Below are 22,367 nucleotides of genomic sequence, written 5' to 3'. Positions count from 1 at the left end.
AGGAGGGAGGCACTGTGGTCAGCATAAACAAGACTGTGCAGGTGAGCAGCACAGACAGACAGGTGGACAGGGGCCTGCCTTCTCAGGGACTTGGGAACAACAAGGGCCCCCCAGAAGGAAGTATGGTGTCCGATCTGTATTCTCCCCAATCTTCCATCAGCTGGACAAACTGTCACCTGGAAAGGGGAGAAACAGTGTAGACACTGCTGTTGTGCCCCAGGTGTATTGAGAAATAGCCAAGAGGACAGAGTGGGCAGAGATGGCTGAGAGAGTTGGATAGCCAAGGATGGCCCTGGCGAGCTGAAGGGTTAGATGTTAGAGCAGAAGTCTGGCAGCGGGAGGAGGAGACAAGTTGAGTTCGAGGTGTCCATTAGACTTCTAAGTGTAGATCTGTCTTCCCACGGTGTCTGGCCAACCTGCCACTGAATCTGTCATAACAGACTTCAAATGTCATATGGACAGATTCAAAGCCAGACAGGTGGCTGAAAGACAAATGGATGGGTGGACAGATAAGTGAGTGAGAGGGACTAGACAGATGGACAGATGCAGAGAGGGAAGGACAGACAAATGGGTAGATGGTGCTGGTGTCCCTGGTCTGGTCATCTACCCTGGTTCTAGTGATTACCTCCTTGTGGGAGCTTTCTATTTCAATTCAGCTCCCATGCACAGAACTGACCCTGCCTTCTTCCAGGGACTCCACCAGAGACCCATTGTCAGGTCCAGCTCCCCAGGAGACCCGCTTCCTGCATGGTGTCCTGCTGCTGCCCACACTGGACACAGCACTGCCTCTTGGACTGGCATCTGTCTTTTCACTTCTCTGGTCTCACCTCTGAGCCCCTGCTCTTCTGAGACGTATCACTGTGCTGATGTAGCCCTTCGCTAGGTTGGGGGTGCCTCTGCTACACTCTGCCCTAACAGGCAAGATCAATAAACCCAGATGGTCCACGTCCTGCCCACTGTTGCTAAAAGCTTGGTCCTTGTCCCTGATGCCAATCCAATAACATAACGAGGACACGGTTTTGAGAAAAATGAAAAAGATTTATTGCTTTGCTAGCAAAGAAGAAACACAATGGACTCTTGTCCCAAAGCCTATCCACAGGAATTGGGGGCTTTTATAGAGGTGATTCACAGAAAATGAAATCAGGGAGGAGAGACCAGGAAGGAGGAGAATGGGGAAAAGAAGATCAGGGAGGAGGGGGCTGGGGATGTGGCTCAAGTGGTAGCGTGCTCGCCTGGTGTGCCTGTGGCCCGGGTTCGATCCTCAGCACCACATACAAACAAAGATGTTGTGTCCGCCAAAAACTAAAATAAATAAGTATTAAAAAAAAAAAAGAGAGAAAAAGATCAGGGAGGAGAAGTTTAGGAAAAAGAAGATCAGAAAAAAAAAAAAAAGAAAAAAAAGGAAGTAAAGTTTCAGAGCCACAGGGACATAGTAGAAGCATCCAGTGAACCCCTATTAGCTACAGCCAGGTTCTCTTGCCACTCAGTGACAGAAGGCAGCAGGCCTGGAAATTAGGTGGCTGGGGTTGTGGCTCAGCAGTAGAGCACTGGCCTCGCATGTGTGTGACCCTGGGTTTGATCCTCAGCACCACATAAAAATAAGTAAGTGAAATAAAGGTCTTGTGTCCAACTACAACTAAAAACAAACAAATAAATGAATAAATATTAAAAAATAAAATAAAGAAAGGAGGAACAGAGTCCCTCCAACTAAAGGTTCCAACCTGGGCAGAGGTGGGGGTGGGGGGAGTGTCTGAAAGGGTGTCCCAGAGGCAGGTCACTGCTCTTCCAGCCACACCTCTAGATGGCCTTGGGCAGGCCACAGCAAGAGTGGGGGATCGGGTTTCCCATCTGGCAAGAGTAAAGGGCTGGGCAGAGGGCTGGGGGTCCAGCCGGTAGGAGTGGGGGGAGGGCTAGGGGTCCTGTCGCAGGAGTGGGGGGAGTGGGGGGGTCCAGCCCGCAGGAGTGGGGAGAGTGGGGGAGGGATGGGGGGGTCCTGCCCCAGGATTGGGGGAAGTGGGGCAAGGTGTGGGGGTCCTGCGGCTGAAGTGGGGGGGAGTGGGGGAGGGCTGCGGGTCCTGCCGCAGGAGTCGGGGATAGTGGGGAGATACTGGGGGTCCTGCCGCAGGAGTCGGGGATAGTGGGGAGGTACTGGGGGTCCTGCCCCAGGATTGGGGGGAGTGGGGCAAGGGCTGGGGGGTCCTGCCCCAGGAGTGAGGGGAGTGGGGTGAGGGCTGGGGGTCCTGCCAGCAGGAGTGTAGGGTATGGGGCGAAAAGGAGGAGTCGCCCCGGGCGGCAGGGGACCGGAGACGGAAGGCAAGCTTAGCGCCGTGCGCGGAGCCCGAGACGACTTTGGCGGAAACCGCTCAGCGCGGGTTAAGCGGCGTGGCGCACAGGCCCGGCCCAGGTAGAGCGCGGGCGCGAGGGGCGCAGGGCGCCGGCAGGGGGCGCACGAGCGCCCGGGGCGAAGGATCAAGTGTGCGCATGCGCCGAGTCCTGCCCACACGTGGGCGGTGCCTTCTCGGATTGGGTAGCGCCGCCACGTCGGGCGGGAGCGTCGTCGCGTCCGGTGACGTCTCCCGCGGGCGTCGGCAGGGTTGGCGGCGTCGGCAGCCGTGTCGGCGGCGGCGGGTGGGAAATGGCGGAGTACCTGGCCTCCATCTTCGGCACCGAGAAAGACAAGTGAGTGAGGGCCGTCCTGCGGCGCTCGGGCTGGGCGCGGGCAGGGCGCGGGGCCGAGCGGCGGGCAGAGCGCGGCGGGCGGGAGCGCGGCCTTCCGGCCTCGCGCGCCTGGGCCGCCGCCTCGTGGGCCACGCAGCGGGCGGGTGGGGCGCGCCGCGGCCTGGACGCCGGACTCCCGCCCGCCGTGGCCGCCGAGGGTCCGGGCCCGGCCGGCGCTGACTCGTTTTCTCCAACTTTCAGCCTGCGGCACGCCGGCCCCAGCCCCAGCCTCGCCAGCGTCCGGTCGCCGGCAGCACGGGGTCGTGGTGGTCGGGGCAGGTCCGCGGAGCCCGCCTGCTGCCCGCCCCAGCCATGGCGGGCCGGCGGCGTGACCCTGAAGTGGGAAAGCGCAGCCAGACGCCGGATTAGCCGCGCCGCCGCCACGGAGGCCCTGCTCCCGGAGCGCTCGGGAGTCGCGCTTCCGATGCGAGCAGAGGGGGCTTTGGGGTTCTTTGGGGGTTCGGTTTTTTCCCTCCCTGTAAAGGCTGCATGTCTTCCCTCATCAGCTGTTAGGTTAAAAGTGAAGAATCAAATTTCGCTTGTGTTTGGTTGCCGTGTTGGCACGTGTTAATCTCAGTGTGTTGGCTGAAGTTTAGGGTAAAGAGAAGTCTCCAGACGCTTTGAAGGATAATTCCTACTTTGAAAACCCAAAGCCTAAGCGTCTGGCATAATCTACTCCCAGTAAGTGGTAACCGTCTTGGCATTCTTGAGCGCCATGCAAAGCTTACGCAAACATCTGGTTTTTCTGGTAAGCCCCTAAATTTGTCGTAGATGATATTATTTGATGCCACTTTTTCAAATACTATTGAAATGTTTCTGTTTTCCAGGCTGGAGGCTGCCCTGTCAAATGTCTTCTTTACACAGGATAGAATCCCCTGTCTTGTTTGGGAGAGGGGATGTATTTCGTTCTAGAAATCTCACGCCAGAATCAGCAGTCATAGTCACTGGAGAAACATACATTGGATATCAGCTATGGGACATGCTGGGAACTCAAGAGATTCATAAAATTTGGGTCTTGTCTTTAGGGATTGTAGTGGGAGGGAGTGTCAAGATTAATTAAAGTAAAATACCTTAAAATATTTGAAATGCTGTGGAAGAGTGTGTACCTTAAATGCTCTGAGGTATAGGAGGTGGCTTGGTAAACAGGCCTAATATGTCCTTGGACATGGAAGCTGCAGGACTTAGGCATGCAGAACCAGGGACATCAGTTCACCTTTTCATGTGTATTTCTGTGTGCTGTCACTGGGTGTTGTGAGAAGCTGTCCTGGGTGGCTTGTTACTCCAGTAACATTTTTACATTCCTGCTTTAGGCATATTTCTGCCTCTTAAGGCAGAATCACACATGTCATGGTTTCAATTCAGAAAGTTTATTATCTAGGTCACTTATGTTCTCATTTCAGGGAGTTTCATGGGCTTAACTTCAGGAAACAAGATCAGCTCCTAAAAAATGAAAGCTATGGTTTCTATTAACTTTTTTTTTTCCTTTTTTAATTAAAGTTAGAAGATAGATGTGGGACTACTCTACCAATTTTAAAAAATATATATGTAACTATGCACATTAAGTTATGGCCATTTTCTAGCTTCAAATATAAATCAGCCTTTTTAGTGGTTTGTTTGTGGTAGTAAACCTTTTTTCTTATGGCATTTCGTTTCGGAGTTATACTAAGAAAATCACTAAAGTTACCCCCCCCAAAAAAAAAGTTTTGATTAATTTACTAAGCTCTAAATAGCGAATTGGTTGAAATGAAAGCCCATCACTGGAAGTACAGGAACAAGGGTTATTTTATCTCTATGGGATAATTGAATATTAATTGTTCAAGCAATGATTTTGCTCATTCTGAGATATTTGTTAAATAAGGTATTTATTTTCACTTGAGTTTGTTAATATGTTATTATCTGATCAAGTTCTAAAGTCAGAGTTACTTCTAAGTTTGAGAATTATACATAGTGATTATTTTCCTTTCTTGATAAATTCACAAACCTTCCCATCTTGATTGCTGTCTGGTAATAGCTAACAATCTTCATGGCTAATCAGTCATGTTTTTTTGAAAGTTGAGGCCATTAGTCATAATTCGGGGTTGACTTCCTGAACATGTCCCGCTAAAAAATTGCATCTATAGAGTAGCACTTTCACTCTGCAAGGTGAAACTTGAATGAAGTCCATCTAGTACAATTTCATAATTCCTCACAGATTCGCCACATTACTTGGCATTACCGTTGTGCAGGTGCTGATTGCAACTTGTTCTGGTTGATCAATGTATAAAGACAGATAATCTGAGATAGTTTCTAAGACATGCTTGATCCCTTGATTTCCTGTTTACTTCAGACTTATTTGTAAATTTTCTCTTGGTCTTATGGGTTGTAGGAGAACCTGAAATTTGTTTTCTGTTTTCCTTGGTGGTAGTACTAAATGAGTCCTGTGTATGAAGCACATACATGTTGTATCTGATTCTCAGAACAGTATCAGGTTGGCTCCTTCTCATTTTACAGACAGCATCTGTGACCTGCAGAAGTGGCGAACTTGTCCAAGCCAGGCAGCTGGTAGAGTTGGGGTTTCTCTTCTCCCTATACCCTGCTGGTGTCCTCCAGAATTTTATCATGGACAAAATAGAGGATAGGGCTTAGGTTTAACCTATACTAAATACTTGATTTAATTAAGAAAAACCAGAAGAGTAAAAGTGAAAAGGAGTAATCCTAAGATATTGCAAGGAAGAGGAAGGTGCCACCCAGAAAAACTGCCTGCGCTTTTGTGAAGTAAAAGGAAAGTAGTTGGATGGTATATATATCACGTTAATGGCATATTCCCTTTTGATATTGTCACAGTAAAATAATCAGCTCTTGTTTTCCCTTGCAGAGTCAACTGCTCATTTTATTTCAAAATTGGAGCATGTCGTCATGGAGACAGATGCTCTCGGTTGCACAATAAACCGACCTTTAGCCAGGTTTGTTTGTTTTTTCTTTTCTGTTTTCATGTAAATTTACCAAAATTTTGTATTTTTCAGAGGCACTTAATGGTTTCCATATGTTGTCTTTTTTCCTCTAGTTTTATTTTGTATTTGTGTTCATGTGTCCTTTTGTTTAAGTGAGAATGAAGCAGGTGAACCACCCATAGTGGGAGGTCCCTTATTCTTCTTACTAGAGAAACTTTTTAAAAATAAGTTAAATGTATCTGTGTTGGCTGTGACTGATGTTCACTGCCCTGCCGTCCCTCCCCTGATATATATGGTTTGGTGAGGAAAATGCCAGCTTTGACTGCACCTCTTGTCCAAGCTGTGGTGGATGCAGAGTGGGCTTTCTGCTCTTTGCTCTCTCTAGAGAGTGATTCAGCCACTGGACTAGGGATGTTGGCGTGGTTGTCTGTCAGTAGGCCGACACACTGTGCTACTGAGTTCCTCTGATACCCCAGAGAAGTTCCCACTTTTACACCCCAAGTTGAGCAAGCAGCAAGTTGCACCATGTTGGAACCATTAAGATGAAACTTAATAGTAGAAGATAAGCATACCTTGTCCATAGCAGGCCTGTTCAATTAATTGAGAGATGCCTGTTATCTTGAGCTGAGTTCAATCTGGGGCGGGGGGGGGGGGCGTTGGTGATTGTTTTGTTTTTGGCAGATTGAAGAAAAGGCAAGGATCTGTGCCCTACAAGGGCTTACTGATGGATTGAAAGGACAAAATACTTCTAATAGTAGCAGAAAGTGTCATTAAGTCTGTCTGGACTGAGACTGAGGAGCCCCTTTCTCATCACCCCGTACACAAGGTGCACTTCGACCCTTTGGTGGCTACAGTGCATAACTCTCAGAAGCTGCTGGACTCAGCCTTGAATACACACCTTTCTGTTGATGTTTTATCCTTCTCACAGACTGGATGTATTCTTTAATAAGACAATCAACCGGTAGAAGTGAGTTGGAAGAGAGACATTGATGTTTTAAGTCTCTGGGAAAACCCTACCACATAATGTTTTTTAAAAAAGAAGCACATAATGCCTTTTTCCTCTCAACATTCCTCATGATTACATGGTTAGTGTAACAAAAATCTCCTCTTTAATAACCAAACATGTCCCTGTTTGTTTTTGTGAATTTCAAAATATCAGAGAACTTGCTTTAAGTTTTCTATTATAATTGTGTTTTAATTTGAATTATTAGCTAAGTCTCCCCAACTAAACTAGTGGCTATAGATTGTGCAGTAACTAAGTCTTTGAAATCTACCCCAGTTTTTTATTCTGGGGAAAGTACACATCAGGTATCTGGCTGTTTTCTCCTTAAGAATGCCCTTTAACTGAGCCAGAACACTTGATTTTTCTTCTTTCTGAATCATTGATCTCTTCAGGAGGTTAAATGTGAAGTTGATTTGAATACTGTGGATTAGAACATGGAGGTGCTTCCATTAAAATTTGATGGGATCAGCAGTATGAGGTCAGTATCTTGTGTTGGTTTGGTTCGTTAGTTGGAGGTAATCCTAGTTGCCCCCAATTTTAATGGAACCACTTCACCCCTTTATTTGAAGTTTCGTGCAGCAAACAGCCACTGCCTGGAGGGAGCCCTGTAGTGAGTTTTATCATTGAGTATCCAGGCTCTGTTTAGCTTGTAGTCAGTGCTCACACCCACGATCCCTGAGGAAGCTGTGTAGAATCAATTTTTTGGAAACCTCCAAGGCCCAAGATGAGTTGACTCAGGGTAGCCCCTGATGGGTAGGGAGGGTGCTGGGCCCTGAGTGAAGTTGGCTGTTTTATTCTCATGGTTCAGGGTGTGCGTTCTGAGTTCAGCCCTTCCTCCAGGTGGGTTCCAGCTCAGGCCTGCAGGAACGTCCCTTGGTACCATGCCTCTTTAAAGATAGCTCAGAGTAGAACTGACTGGGTGACTAAAATACTTGGAAAATGCTTTCTTGACACCCCTGTTATTAAGAATGAATATTTATTTTTCTAAATCATGCAGTGTGTTGGTTCAGCTTGTAAATCTCTAGCATAATTCAGGGTGGGTTTCTTTGTAAGCTTCTTACAGTGATGTGGACAAGATTCATGTAATATATTAGCTTACTAACTCAAACATGGTTTGTTTTTTCAGACAACTTGATTTTAAGAAGAACGGTACAGTGTAAGGTTTCAAGTCTGCCTGATCCAGTTTTAAAGCACAAGGGCTAAAAGGATTTTTTTCCTTAAAAGAAGGATCGGAAAAGAGCAAATGTTTTAACTATTGTATTATGTAAACAGAGATCCCACCAAGAAAGTGTAAATAAGAGTCAGGTATCCATGACAACTTGGTGTGCCTGTTTTGCTAAGACCAGAGAACTTGATGTACTGCATACAGTTGAGTTATGCATTTGGTTGAGAAAAATAATTTTGTGTGGGGAATATGATTATAATGTGAGTTTTTTGACATCTTCGTGTCTGCTGGCTTGAAGTACAAGAAAATGTTAGCGTTCTATTATTTATCTTGTATTAAAGCACTTTACTATTGATAACGGGGACCACAAAACAACAGTTACAGTTTCTTCTTGGTTGCTGGCTGACTTGACCCAAGTCACTGCTCAAACTCTGTTTTCATAATATGATGGTTTTGGTGTACTCTGCACAAGACAAAGTGTCTGACTTGCGGGAAAAGAACAACAAACGTTTAGCCATTTGCAAACAAATTGTCTCTTTGCAATTGTCTAATATATGCACAGCAGCCAGTAGAATTCCCCTTTTTATTTTTTTTTCCCCGCAGACCATCTTGATTCAAAACATCTATCGTAATCCCCAAAACAGTGCACAGACGGCTGACGGCTCACACTGTAAGTCCCACAGTTGGAGAAATTTTTTTAAAACGATGGTGTTCAAGAGCCCACTCTTAATTGAGACATAATGTTGGCTCTGAGCTGCTGACATAGAGCTGTTGCAAACAGGACAAGGTGCTGGAACAGCGTGGCGCACACAGCCAGAACTTGATATGGGCCATGTTCAGGAGGCTCTCCTAGGAAGGGTCACTGGCGGCCTCTTCCATTGACTGACATCTGTCTGGAGAGCGTCCGTCCACGTGAAACGGGTTTTAATGTTAATAGCCGGTCATTGGTCTTTACAGTGACTGAACCCCTGGCCTTTATTAAGTTCTTTCTGTAAAATTTAAAATGCTAGGAATATTGAGGAAATCAACAAGGTAAGTTGCCCAATAAGTGTGGGTTCTATTTCACCATTATAATTTTTCCTCTAGGAAGTGGAGATTTCATGACATGTAATTATTGTATTTCTCGAATTATTAGCAATTTTTTCACCCGTTTATAGAGGTGCTTTTCTTTCTCAGTTGTTAAGCTTTCTGTCACACCTGAGGACACTGGTAGTCACCTGGCAAGCTATTTGCATTCTTACTTGGATTGGAATTTTAAAGTGGAGCGTTTTTACATTCTGTAAACAGAAGTACAGTATTGGCATCTCATGAGATCTCTGTTGCACTGCAGTGTTAGGGTAGATCAAGACAGCCACCAACTAAGGGAACATCTCTGCTTCTGAAGAAAATAACCTCCTCTTTTTTCAGCACTGACTCTCACCTGAAGCGATCGCCAAAGGCAACCGGTTAAGTGTTTACATTTAATTTTCCGTAATATAAAGTTGTTGCGTTTTGTATTTCAGACCATTGCCCTCTTGAACATTTACCGTAACCCTCAAAACTCTTCCCAGTCTGCTGACGGTTTGCGCTGTAAGTTCATACAAGTTCCTTCCCTGGTTCCCTGGGCTTGCGTGTCAGAGCTCAGTGCCCACTCCATCTGGTCGGCTGTGCTAGTGTCGAGGACCACGTTCACTAGAGGTGGCAGGAGTGTGTCCCACTGATCCCGTGGAAGCCTCTGTTGGAGATCTGAACTCCGGCCCTTTGTGCCAGAGCAACAGTGACTGGAAAGGGCACCCTTTGAAACAGTTCGGACCTGCTGCTCTTTCTTTCTCACTTGGACTGTCATCCTGGGATTGAGTTCAAGTTCTGCTCTTCCCTCTTAAGAGCAGCAGTATCTGAACGTTTCTCACTTTCTGAACTCTCAAAAACAAATTGATTTGAATTTTTTTTAGGTTTTTTTTCTCATTAGCCTTTTCACTAAAACTCCTTTTTGGAGGTCTTGCTTTTAATTGCAAGAGCTTGTTCTGTATTACCCAGTGAAGGTCTGTAGCTTGTGTAGACCTCTCAGTTTTCCTACCACACCGTGTGGTGTACTCCATTCAGATAGGCGCAAGACACTGTTTGGGGCCGCCTGCTTTGCCTAGATAAAATCTCCAACTGCCGGAGTTAAGTGCTGCTTTGGGGAAATAAAAGGCACTTAGTGGGGAAACAGATCTAAACTGGCATTCAGTAAACATTACCAGTTTCTTCCTGTATTGGGAACTCTGTTTAGGTTGTGAATATTTATAGAGTGGAAGTTTGTAAGTGTCCAGCAATAGAACCATTGGGAATTAGTCATTTGTGGGTAACTTGAAATGAACTCCTGGACTCTAATTAGAATAAGGAGTCCAAACCAAAGGGTCAGACCTCTCACCGGTTTATTTTAAAGTAAAAATTAATAAAGCTGTCCTTGGATAGCACAGACCTAAATCAAGCACACCCTTAAACCTGAACCTCTCCATTGTAGGGTAACCTACCTTGGGTAAATGGTCCTGGGGGCAGGGGGCCATTGCCCACTGGAGCTGGCCCTCAAGTAGGGGTGCCTTGGTGCACCTTTCCATGTGAGGTGGGATTTTCTTGTAAACTTCCTGCTGAGATGCTAAATGTTTTTGTATGCTAATACTCTCTTGATAGAGATTTCTCTCCCTGAATCTGGTAGTTGCAGGATTTACTTGGTAATCCTTGGTTTAAAATACCTGGTGTTTTGTTTTTTGGTTGTTTGCTTTTTAAAAGAAATAAGGTGCCAGTAGTGGAGGGAAATAAACATTTAAGTATGGACTTTTGTTAACCCTGGGGTGAAGATACATGAGAAATAGATGATTAACAGTTATTAATAAATCTCTGCCCTGATTGTTCACTTGGGGACTTCGTATGCTTCATTGACCATAGTGTTGCATTAGTTTCTTTGTGTCTTTATTTGCAATTCACAGTACTCTTATTTTGCATATGCTATAAACTGAAAGTTTAGCTGTTATTAAATGTTCCAATTCTGGGGTCCATCCAGATTGTACAAATTAAATGGACTTATAATTTTGGGTTTTAGAAAGAAAATCAGTTCCTAAATGAAATCACTGGCTCTGCCCTTTCATACCTAGGATAATTAGCTTCATGTGCAGGAATTGAAGTTAAACATGAGTCCCAGTTTTTGAGTGATACTCTTCTAAGAAAACTAGTTGTTTTTCAAATTTGTGTTATTAAAATTTGTATTATTTAAAATATATTGAGTCATTTAAGTAGTTTCCATTTGGTTACTATGTACCGATCTCTGCCTTTCAAGTTATTTTCACTAAAAAATTCTAAGCAAAATGAGTGTAGCCAGTAGTTCAAAAGAGCCACCACAAAAAACTTCTCAAAGCTGCTAAAACTTTAAGTTCTTTTTCTTTTCACATTCTTTCTGATACGGAAAAGGAAATGGATTGTAAATAATGTTCAAATCCACCCCTGGAATGGGCTTCTGGCTTTCTGCTGTTTTGAGTTCCACTCAGGGACCGGGTGCTCCTGACAGCTGAGTTGGGCCTTTTGTGGTTCCAGTGGCAGGTTGGCTGTCAGAAGTCATAGGTGTTGCCTAGCACATTCATTCAGTCTTGGATTGTAAGGCAAACTGAGTTTCTGGAAATTCAAAAATAACTAAAACACAGCCTCCATTAATTTAAAAAGAGGACTTATTCTCAGAATAGAAGATAAGTTAGCTATTATCTTTGAGAATGAATACAAAGGGTTTTGAGTGAGCTCAAAGGCAGCCCAGTCTGTGTAGTCACACACCCCAGTCACAGATGCCCTTGGTGGGCTGCGCCAAGTGAGGTAGCGAGGTTTGTCAGCTAACCTCTCATCCAGGAGCGTGGCCGTGGAAGGTAACAATTGGAGACCCAGCCAGCCCAGCCTTGAAGCCAGCTGGGCCTTTGGCCCTGACCTACCTGTTTGGAACATGACTTCATTGACCTGCCAGCTTTACGATTTCTCAAATTTAGATCACGAGAACTCCAGAATTCTAGAATAGTAAAATTTGATAGCAAAAATGATGATGGGAATAGAATGTAAATTTGCAAAATTATCCATGTAATGGGTATGATTTCACTTAGTGCATGTGAATTGTGAAGGGTGAACTTGATAAAAATAGTTCTGGGGCATAAAAGAAGAATGCTTTTTTCTGTAAAGCATCATGACTTTACGTTTACTCGGGGCATCCAAAATACTGAAGTTGTAACTGGTTAATGGTCCTGCTGAGTCTCTGATCGCTTGGGTTTTAATCGCATCAGAAAGAACTTTCTAGCCTTCTGTGGCTGATAATGTATAGAAAAAACTAGTTAGGCACATAAGCTCTTAATCGTTTGCCCTGATTTCAGCTTTTATTTTAATAAAGGGGAAAAGTAGTGTGCTTACTTGACCTCTATTCTAAATCTTAAAGGAAGGAAACTTATTTTCAAGTCTTAATTTGAGAGTCACCCTTCCCTCGCATTTCCTGAAAATACAGCCCTTTGATGCTGATTAAAACTGGTTGTGATTTTTAGTAGCCAAAATTGAGACTGCCGGGCGTTCACAGTCTCAGCACGCTCTAAGTCACTGGCAAGCCGGTGCTCCTGTAGCGTGCAGCGCTGGCCTGCTGTTCCTCTAGACAATCGTGTGTGTCAATGTAGCAGTTGAACTTTAAAGAGGAGAGTTCTGGGCGGCCGCCTTCTAACCAGCAAGATCTCTCTTGTTTGTAGGTGCCGTGAGCGATGTGGAGATGCAGGAGCATTATGATGAATTCTTTGAGGTGAGACCATGGACTGCACACCTCCTCACCGTATCTGCTTGGAGGGATTAACACTCACCCCCTGAACACACATGAGTGCAGTTAGTGACACCGGGCTTGGCTATTTCACAGTCCTTAAACCACTGTGTTCTCCCTTCAGGAGGTTTTTACAGAGATGGAGGAAAAGTACGGGGAAGTCGAGGAAATGAACGTCTGTGACAACCTAGGAGATCACCTAGTGGGGAACGTTTATGTCAAGGTAGGACACTGGTTAGCTGGCTGAGCCTGGTGACCAAGGACTGTTGTTGCCCTTTGAGCTGCTGGCCTTAAGATCATGAATGTGGGAACTTAGGAATTTTGATGTGGTAACTCAGCACTCCCAGTCGTGGCTTTGATATCGGAGGCCGCCAGCCTACACCCTGTCAACAGGATTGGGAGGAAGGACAGTGCACCATGGTTGTCATCAATGGCAAGGGACATAACTGGGTTAGAGCTGTTTTGACTAGGGGCAATTTTATGTTTTGTGTCTTTTTCCTTTTTGTTTAATAAAATGCATTGCCTATGCAATCACCTTTGCTCTTAGCATGTTGAATTTGAAAATGAATGCAACATTTAGCATGGTCTTGGGCTATAATGAAATTAATTGTTTAAAAAAAAAAAAGGAGCCATTGACTTCTGACTTCTCAGTAGTTGTTCTGCACCACTATACCACCCTAGAAATTTCACCTCAGTGTGTAACATGTAGCAGGATTGATGACTGAAAATGTGTTACTAAGGTGAGTGGCAAGCAGTTTTGTTTTTGTCTTTCCAGTTTCGCCGTGAGGAAGATGCAGAAAAGGCTGTGATTGACCTGAATAACCGCTGGTTTAATGGACAGCCAATCCATGCTGAGCTGTCTCCTGTGACCGACTTCAGGGAAGCCTGCTGCCGCCAGTATGAGATGGGGTGAGTGCAGGGCAGACAGCAAAGCCGCGTGTGGGCTGCGCATGCTCCAGCCCTAGCAGTGCATGACACACTTCTGGCTTTGACCCACAGAGAGTGCACACGAGGAGGCTTCTGCAACTTCATGCATCTCAAGCCCATTTCCAGAGAGCTGCGGCGGGAGCTGTATGGGCGCCGTCGCAAGAAGTGAGTACTCAACAGCATGTGTGCTGTAGAACTTAATTTCACCCAAGACTAAATAGACTTCATTCCATTCTTCAAAAGGCACCTATTATTTATGTGTATGTGTGTGTATTCTGTTTTTTAATGTGAAATATGCTTTTTGAAGGATGTTCACGATTTTATTTCTGAAGTGGAAATCAAACCTTAGTCACCAGAAATGTTAAGAAGGAGACCACTGAAATTCAGTGTGTGCGATAGTTTACTCTCCAGTTAGGTATTATAGCTTCCTTTAAATACCATGTGCCTGTTGGTTCCTTTTGATTTTGGGGGGAGTTGCTTCATTTTCTCTTGATGGGTGTCAGTTCTCTGTTTCTACTACTGACAAAATTGGGTGCAGCAGTTAAGTCACAGCAGAGAAAGTCAAGGCATTAGGGGTGAATAGGAAGAGTCACGCTTTTGGTTAGGCTGAATTCTGATCTTAGAAGGGTTCTCATCCCTCTCTTGTTAAACATGTGTCAGGAAATGGAGTAGTGGGGGATCCTCTGTCGCTACCAACAACAGGAAGCAGAGGAGAAAAAGAACTCTGCTCTCCTGCCCCAAAATAGGCCTCCTGGGCTCAGTAGTGGGTGTCCCTGGGGGGAGGGCCTGCTCAGAGTTGGGGGCAGGGTGTGTGTCAGGATCATGTATTATGGTGCTTTCCCGTGGTCATGTGAGTTGTTACTGGAGGAAGACGTAGAAGGTGGCGGGGTCATACTTAATTGATGTTAAGATGCACATCTTTGTCCCAAGACTATCTGAAGCGCTTCTCCCTTCAAAAGGGCTGTTGGCTGTTGCATTTTCAGGAGTGTTGGTGCTGATTGCATGTTCCTTTCCTTGATTGCAGGCACAGGTCCAGGTCCCGATCCAGGGAGCGGCGCTCTCGGTCCAGAGACCGTGGTCGTGGCGGTGGAGGCGGCGGAGGAGGTGGGGGCCGCGAGCGTGACAGGAGGCGATCGAGAGATCGTGAAAGATCTGGGCGATTCTGAGCCATGCCATTTTTACCGTATGTCTGCTAGAAAGTGTTGTAGTTGATTGATCAAACCAGTTCATAATGGGAATTTTTTTTAAAAAACAACAAAAAAAAAACACAAAGATGGGTTTCTGAATAAAATTTGTAGTGATACAGTATTCCTGGTGTAACTTTTTTCTTTTGGAAAGTTTTTAATTTAAATTTTCTTTATGCCAGTGATTCATTTTCAAGGTAAAGATTATGTGCACATCTTGCTTTGGGTATAAATGAAAGTGTTTTATATTTTGCTTAAATAAGCAAAACACACCAGGTGAGACGTTCATGCAGGAAAGTCAACTCCAGGTACATGCCTATTAGGTGGCCCAGAATTTCTCCTCCCGCCTGGTCACGAAGCCTGTGGAGTCTGTCCTCGCCAGTCAGGAGCCACCCCCTTTCAGCACATGTTCTGGGGCACAGGAGCCTGCTCTGCGGTGAGGGGGTCCCAGACATTGTCGTTTCCTCTTGTTCAGTTTTGCTGGAAGAGCAACAGTACTTGTTTGAAACAGTGACAGTTAAACGTGCTGTTGTGTACTGTCACATTGGTGTGTGTGGAAATGAGTTTTGTCTGTTCATGGTATGGCCAGAGGTGTGTGGGGGGGGTCAGTGACAGCTCCTGGTGAGTAGGGGGTCACATTCCCATCCCTGTACTCCCCCTGACCCCGGATGTCAGAACAGGAATTTCAGTTGGTCTAACGTTCGGATGTAATTGTGCAGATTCTTGTTTCCTCAACTGATCTGAGAGGGGCAAGGTGGCAGAAGTTGTACTTTGTGTCTAATAACTACCTGCTATTAGCTTTTCCTCCATTTTAAACATCTATTTAAAATGTAAATGGAAAATGTCATTAGAAGTGTTTTCAGACATTGTTGTTGAAGATGAGCTGTCTGGAAGAGATGGCCCGAGACGCCAGAACACTGTTGCTGCTGTCTGTCGTGTGCCTGGCCAGTTGGTGAAGTACAGCCTAACAGTGTAGGCTGGTGCAGAGGCAAATGAAGCCATACTTCTCAGTTCAGGATTGCCTGTTTGCCAAAACAACCAGTGATTTATTTTACAGTCACAATTCAAAACACAGGAAACAATACTTTTACAGTTTCCAATGCTTCGTCCTTGGGGATGGTCTTGTATACTGCCATGTCTTGTAGGACTCTACCATGGCTACTCTTCAGTTCCACTCGAGTCTACTGGTTCCCAAGCTGGAAGCACAGTTTGTGTAAATTCCCCAGAAGTGTGGTGCTCAGCAGAGGGTTTCCAACTCTCAGATTGCCCAATGGGATTTTCTAACTTCCTTTCATCAATTTCTCCTAAATTTTGTAAAAGAATATATATATTTTTTTTTTTTCTTTTTTTTCTGGAAATGAGGCTTCATGGGTTTGTGTTCTGTGCACAGGGACTTCTCACTACCTATGAGGAAGGCACAGCCCCTGAGTAGGCTCAACTTGCTCTCTGAGAGCTGACGACCTCAACTCCAGGGCTTTTTGGCATTCATGGGCTTCACTAGCACAGCAGGGTGTGGTGATATTCTAGGTACACACCAGACATGGCGCGAGAAGGACCTGCTGAATGCCTGGTTAGCACTTTGGATATTCCAGCTGATGGTGCAGGGGATAGCAAGGGCCTTGCCATGGTCTGCATGTGGTCATAATGGTCAAGTGCCCATTATGATTGACGGCTTAGTCCTTGGGGTGGCACTGTCTGGAGTGGTAGAACCCTTGGGGGATGGGCTCTAGTGGGAGTTCCTTGGATAACTGGGGTGTGCTCTTTAAGGGGATTGTGGGACCCTAGTTTTTCTGACTTGCTGTTTGGCAGTGTAAGTTAAGTTCTTCCACACATACCTCTGCCAGGATGTGCTGCCGTTGAGAACTGAGCAGTGCTAGCACCATGCCCTTGAACCTCCAAAACTGAACTAATATTTCCTCTTTTTAAAGTTAGCTGGCTTGGGTGTTTTATTATAGTGAACAGAACTACACGACAGGCTTTTGCCTGTGGTTCACTTGAGCAACTTGGGAAGGGGTCTAGGAGAGGCCTTTTGTGGGGCAGCATTATTCCAAAGGTTTTGGACATAGCAAAACTGGAACTGGGCCATGAGGAATGCGTGTTGAATTACCTTCCCTCAAAATCTCCATAGGCAAGGGGAGTTGAGGTTGACATAAGACAAAGCGGGAAGATGGATCTTCACCCCAATTAACCCACTTGCCTTTCTGAGAATCGGAATCTCACTTTGCAGGAGCAGAGACAGGCTGGTGCCTTGTTCTGTCATAGTGTCTGTGATCAGCAATGCTGGTGTTCAGACTCCAGCCTGCCAGCCTGCCCTGCCCTGCCCTGCCCTGCCCTGCCCCTGGAGATGGAGCTGCCTCAGGTGAATGCTAAGGTGGCTGATGAGGCCACTGACAAGGAAGAGCCAGGACCCAGTGCTTCACATCTCATTGCCCAAATCATTGCTGCCTTTTTAATCAGAAATCCTTTATATGGAGTGAGTGTGGCACTGAAAGAACCCATGGCACAGAGGTACATGCAGGGACCCCAGCTCTAAAAGTGGCACAAAAGCACAAGTTACCACAGACTAGCAGCACAGCATAGTACATGTGCCACAACAGAGTGGGATTCACTCCAGTAATTCAAGGATGGGGAGCATGCTACAGGGACACTGCTACATCGATGTTCATAGCAGCACAATTCACAATAGCAAGACTGTGGAACCAACCTAGATGCCCTTCAATAGATGAATGGATAAAAAAAATGTGGCATTTATACACGATGGAGTATTACTCTGCATTAAAAAATGACAAAATCATAGAATTTACAGGGAAATGGATGGCATTAGAGCAGATTATGCTAAGTCAAGCTAGCCAATCCCTAAAAAACAAATGCCAAATGTCTTCTTTGATATAAGGAGAGTAACTAAGAACAGAGTAGGGTCAAAGAGCATGAGAAGAAGATTAACATTAAACAGGGATGAGAGGTGGGAGGGAAAGGGAGAGAGAAGGGAAATTGCATGGAAATGGAAGGAGACCCTCAGAGTTATACAAAAGTACATACAAGAGGAAGTGAGGGGAAAGGGAAAAATAATACAAGGGGGACAAATGAATGTCAGTAGAGGGGGCAGAGAGAGAAGAGGGGAGGGGAGGGGAGGGGAGGGGGGATAGTAGAGGATAGGAAAGGCAGCAGAACACAACAGACACTAGTATGGCAATATGTAAATCAATGGATGTGTAACTGATGTAATTCTGCAATCTGTATATGGGGTAAAAATGGGAGCTCATAACCCACTTGAATCAAAGTGTGAAATATGATATATCAAGAACTATGTAATGTTTTGAACAACCAACAATAAAAAATTTAAAAAAAAAGGATGGGCTTTTTCAAGGCTGATCTGTCCTGGGCATGGCTTCTTGGAGACACCCAGTTATGCTTATGTTGTATTTCTTCCTCGTCTGATTAGTGCATGATGCATACAGCAAGGTATGCTTGCTCCTCTGTGTGCTCCACTGTGCTAAAGATGACCAGAAAACATGAGGAGAGGTTGAAGGGCGACAGAACTCATGGCTCTGGTGGGCCATGGGAAGACCTAGCTGGGGTCCTGCCTGGTGGAGGAGGGATTGCGCTGCAGTGTGTGTGTGAATGTTGGAGGCAGCGTCCGGCTGCAGTTTGGAGTGATACACGGAGAAGGGGCAAGAGTGGAGAAGCCTGACCAGGCAAGGGTGGGGGGGGGATTCTCCATGTTCTTAGCACTCTGATGGGGTGCACTGGTGGGTGCTGTTTTAATTTGCATATCCCTGGTGACTAGTGACACTGCACCTTTTCACGCTGTTGGCCATTTGCATATCATTATGAAGGACTTCTTCTTTAAGTCTTGTCTATTCAAACAAAATGTTGACTGAGTTGGCTGTTTGTGGCTCGTTCCTCGGGCCCTCCTCAGAGTGTGGAGATGAGTCCTTTGTTGATGTACACTGCACACACTTGCCCCAGTGTTCGGATTGATTTTTACCTTCCCAACTTCCTGCTGATATTCTACCCTGAGCTTTTTTTTTTTTTTTTTTTTTCCATGTTCAAGTCCAATTATCTCCAGTCATTTCTTGTGTTTGTGTGAGATTGATTTTTCCTGCGTTCAGGTCAGCTGCTCCATCAGGGTCACTGCATGTGGCCACTTTCCTCACTGAACTACAGGGCTCTGTGTGCTAAATCACTGACCACGGAGACTCTGGGTTCTCTTGGTCTTCCCTTTATCTGTGTGCTGTGGACAAACAGGATGTGGGCCAGCAGGACTGATGGTCAGTCAGGCAAAGACGAGAGGACTGAGATGCCTCCAAGGAGTTTCACCTGCGTAGATTTGTTTTTCACTTTCATCAACTTTTATTACTGATGGCACTGATTAAAGAAATAATTCAGGTTTTAAGGCCAACAAACTTGTAAGACCACCCCCATGCACGTGTTGGCCTTGGGACAGCCCACCTGAAGGAGGACATGGGTCTGCGGAGTGTGCGCTGTCACCAGGACGGCTGCCTGTTGCGAGGCTGGGAAAGGGATGAAAGACTAGGTCCCCAGGGTGTGAACCTTTTAAACAGGTAGTGTCCTGCAGCCCAGAAAAGTGACACGCAGAGTCAGGGCCTTGTCACCACACATTCGGACAATTCAGGAAAGAATCGTCCTAGGAAAGATGGGGCTGAGAGGCCAGGTGCAGTACTGTGGATGTCGTCTCCTGGGAACACAGTAACCCAGTATTCCTCAGTGTCCTCTCTGCCCACTGGGCTAAGAAGGTGGTCACTCAGGGTAGGCCTCTGCTAAGGAAAAGTCTCGTCATCCACAAAGCCACATCCCTAGTACCCACCAATACTCCTCGGTGATCCCCCTAGTTCTCTGGATTAGCAGTTGACTTCTCCTAGAAGGTTTTGAGCCACGCCCCAGTGAACTAATGACCACCTACAGCCAAAGTGAACTCCCCGCCCCAGCCACTGGCTCAGGTAGTAGTGGGCCCCGCTGTCCATGAGGCTCCCATCCCAGCTGCTTTGTAGGAGACCCCATGAGAATGAGCCGGCCTTCTAAGACTGCCTGAGATTGAAAATTCGGCCCTTCCCACTGTCGGGTCCCTGAGAGAGAACAGACTCCAAACCTGAAATTGCCTTTCCCCTCTTCAATCTTCAAAAATATGGAAGTTTGAGGTCTTTGAACTATTTTTTTTCCCCCACCATATCTCAATCAAATAGTCCTGAGACCAGCCAGGTGGCAGTCCTCCCTGTACCAAGGACAGCAGGACAAAAAAATCCAGAGCCTCTGCAAGTCCACGTGGCCCTTTCAAGAGAGTCCAGCATTCAGAGCATGGCAGGACTGTGGGCCTGTCCAAGGGGGTGGTTTCTAAGTGGTGAGGTCACTGGAGAAGGTGACCCATCCCTCGTCCCCAGTGGGGACCCTCGTCTCGGGACAGACAGCAGTCTGGCTCAGAAGTGCCGTGTCTGCAGTGCGCTTCCCCGGGCAGGAGCACCCTGAAAGGGCACATACCAACCTCAACAGCCAAGCTTCAACGTGGAGGCGCTGCCTGTACTGGCTGGTGGACACTGCTCAGGGAACTGGGATCCTGTGAAGTGTCCTTTTGTTGTAGGTCGAAAAAGGTCAGTGGCTTAGTCTGTTTTTTGTGTTCCTGTAACAAAATAGCTGGGACTAGGCACTATATAAGAGGTTTAACCCAGACTTGGTGGCATGTGCCCATAGTCCCAGCTTCTTAGGAGGCTGAGGCAAGAGGACCACTTGTCTCAAGGATTTGAGACCAGCCTGGACAACATACTCCCCATCTTAAAACAAATTAATTAATAGATGTGTTTGGTTACAATCCTGGTGGCTGGGAAGTCTAAACAGCATGCCAGTGTCCTTGTGAGGGCCAGTGGCTCCATGGGAGCCACCACAGAGGGACCTCCCCAGGCCCCTGTCCCTGCACCTGCAGAGCACTCTGCCCCTCTGGCCTTCCCTGTCGCTGGAGGCTCCCCTGGTGAGAACGTGGTACCCCCTCCTGCACCCACTGTCCCTTGAGCCTTGCCTTCCTCTAGCCCTGGTCTCATTTCTGCATCCCCTTTTGTGACAAAGGGAAGTGGCTAGGGCCATGGGGGCCACATGTCCTCGTCTTCTGACCTGCCCGCTCCTCAACCCTCTCTGAGATTTCTACCCCATTGAGGCACAGAAACCACACTGGCCAGGGCTGCCCCCACCATCGAATCCAGCGTCCTGCCAAGCGCTCCTCCCTCCTGGGCCCTGGCAGGGCCTGGCCGGCTGGAGCGCCCTTTTCCCTGAGCATGCCATCCACTCGGCCTGCCTGGCCACAGTGGCCCCCGACACTCCAGGAAGTGAATGTTTTCTGGCCTCTCACTTTACCACCCCCACCTACAGGTGGCATCTTCTCTCCCGTGGCTTCAGGTAGCACCAGTTAACTGACTCCTTCCAAATTCAGGCTCCTCTCCAAATGACTGACTAGTTTACCCGGTGGCTACTGGGCACCTCTGCCCCTTGGTGCCCAGCTGCTGGGACTCCACATGTGTAGTCCTGCACACCATCTCCTGGCCTTTCTGGGCAGACCTCACACTGCAGGCCTCTGCCTTCCAAATGCTGCTCACCAGCCTGGAGCAAGGCCACCTGCTAAAGCAGTGGACAGGGGCAGCCCTTTCCCCCACACAGCCAATTCTCACAGACACAAGCCTGCTCCTGAGCGTGCGAAGCCCCAGCAGGATGAGCCAGAGTCGAGGAGATGGGTGGGGCACACGGCACAGCATTTCCCGCACATGTCTAGCTTTTGGAATGATGGTAACAATTCACACGCTTGTAAAAACAAAAGAGGTGAAGGAGCAGGGACCCCAAAGCCGAACACCAACACAAACGAACCCCGCTGAGGGGGTGAGTGCCCTGCTCCTGGGGCCTTTGATGGCAACACTTGGACCTTGTGCCTTCAGCTAAAGACACAGATAATGACGCAAAGCTGACTCTCAGCAATGGTAATGTTTTACCCAGAGGCACGAGTTCCAGTCCAACACTGACCCCGCACATTGTGAGATTGAGCAAGCGGGTGTTGGGCCGGACAGCATGAGCTGAAGTGGGGAAGTGGCAGTTACCAAACCCAAGTGCCCTTACTGACTCAGGAGAAGCCGGGCCTAGGAGGAAGACTTCTTTGGAAAGCCAGAATCCCAGAGGATGGGGCTACGGCCATCGAGGCCATCTTAGTGCACTGAGGCACTCAACAGGCTGGACGGGAGAGGAGCAGGGGCACCAGGCAGGGAAGAACTCGGCTGGAGACTTCCAGCTGCTGCCCCGGTGGCCTGACAGGAAGTTGTCCTGGTGACTCTTATCTGGGTGTCTTCAGCCCTTAAAGTGGGGGGAGAGATTGGGTAAGTTCAGGTCAAAACAACCAGTATTGTTGTTCTGGACAAAATATGCCGTCAGTGATTAATATGCTGTATGCAGAGCCAAGCAGAGACCTGCCTAGAGACAAGACAGCAGAGGAGACAGATGTGAAGACACAGCGAAGGCCCTGGAGAGTCACCAAGGTCACCATTATCATAAGCCACACATCATGGTGACATCTAGAGCAAAGCCAGTGTGGGATCGATGAAGCTTTGCTCAGCTGCTGGTCAGCTGGAAACTAGGGAAAGTGCAGGGTGTGTCCAGGCTCCCCTGG

General features: G+C 46.9%; 1 protein-coding gene and 1 long non-coding RNA gene across 4 annotated transcripts; both read left to right on the top strand.

Moving 5' to 3' along the window:
• The first annotated feature begins 2,528 nt into the window (after positions 1 to 2,528).
• On the top strand, positions 2,529 to 14,837 carry U2af1 (U2 small nuclear RNA auxiliary factor 1). Of its 3 annotated transcripts, none has more exons than XM_046439036.2 (8): positions 2,529 to 2,679; positions 5,573 to 5,660; positions 9,319 to 9,385; positions 12,538 to 12,587; positions 12,727 to 12,825; positions 13,378 to 13,511; positions 13,602 to 13,694; positions 14,554 to 14,837. In XM_046439036.2, exons 1-8 carry the CDS (start codon positions 2,636 to 2,638, stop codon positions 14,693 to 14,695), a joined length of 717 nt encoding a protein of 238 aa, XP_046294992.1. In that variant the 5' UTR covers positions 2,529 to 2,635; the 3' UTR covers positions 14,696 to 14,837. The 3 variants fall into 3 exon arrangements, with proteins under 3 accessions (XP_046294992.1, XP_046294993.1, XP_046294994.1); XM_046439037.2 differs by lacking the exon at positions 9,319 to 9,385 and adding an exon at positions 8,420 to 8,486; XM_046439038.2 differs by lacking the exon at positions 2,529 to 2,679 and adding an exon at positions 8,420 to 8,486 and having other exon boundaries at positions 5,611 to 5,660.
• LOC124089105 (uncharacterized) lies at positions 2,833 to 3,804 on the top strand. The gene is made up of 2 exons (XR_006850612.2): positions 2,833 to 3,466; positions 3,546 to 3,804. It is a non-coding gene; the product is annotated as an uncharacterized LOC124089105 (long non-coding RNA).
• Positions 14,838 to 22,367: the final 7,530 nt, after the last annotated feature.

This window comes from Marmota monax, unplaced genomic scaffold (assembly GCF_021218885.2).
Source record: "Marmota monax isolate L192 unplaced genomic scaffold, Marmota_monax_Labrador192_F-V1.1 WCK01_AAM20220418_F8-fsc00125, whole genome shotgun sequence".
NCBI lineage: Eukaryota > Metazoa > Chordata > Mammalia > Rodentia > Sciuridae > Marmota > Marmota monax.
Note: the sequence above shows the minus strand (reverse complement) of the source record. Positions and strands in the feature narration are given on the sequence as shown.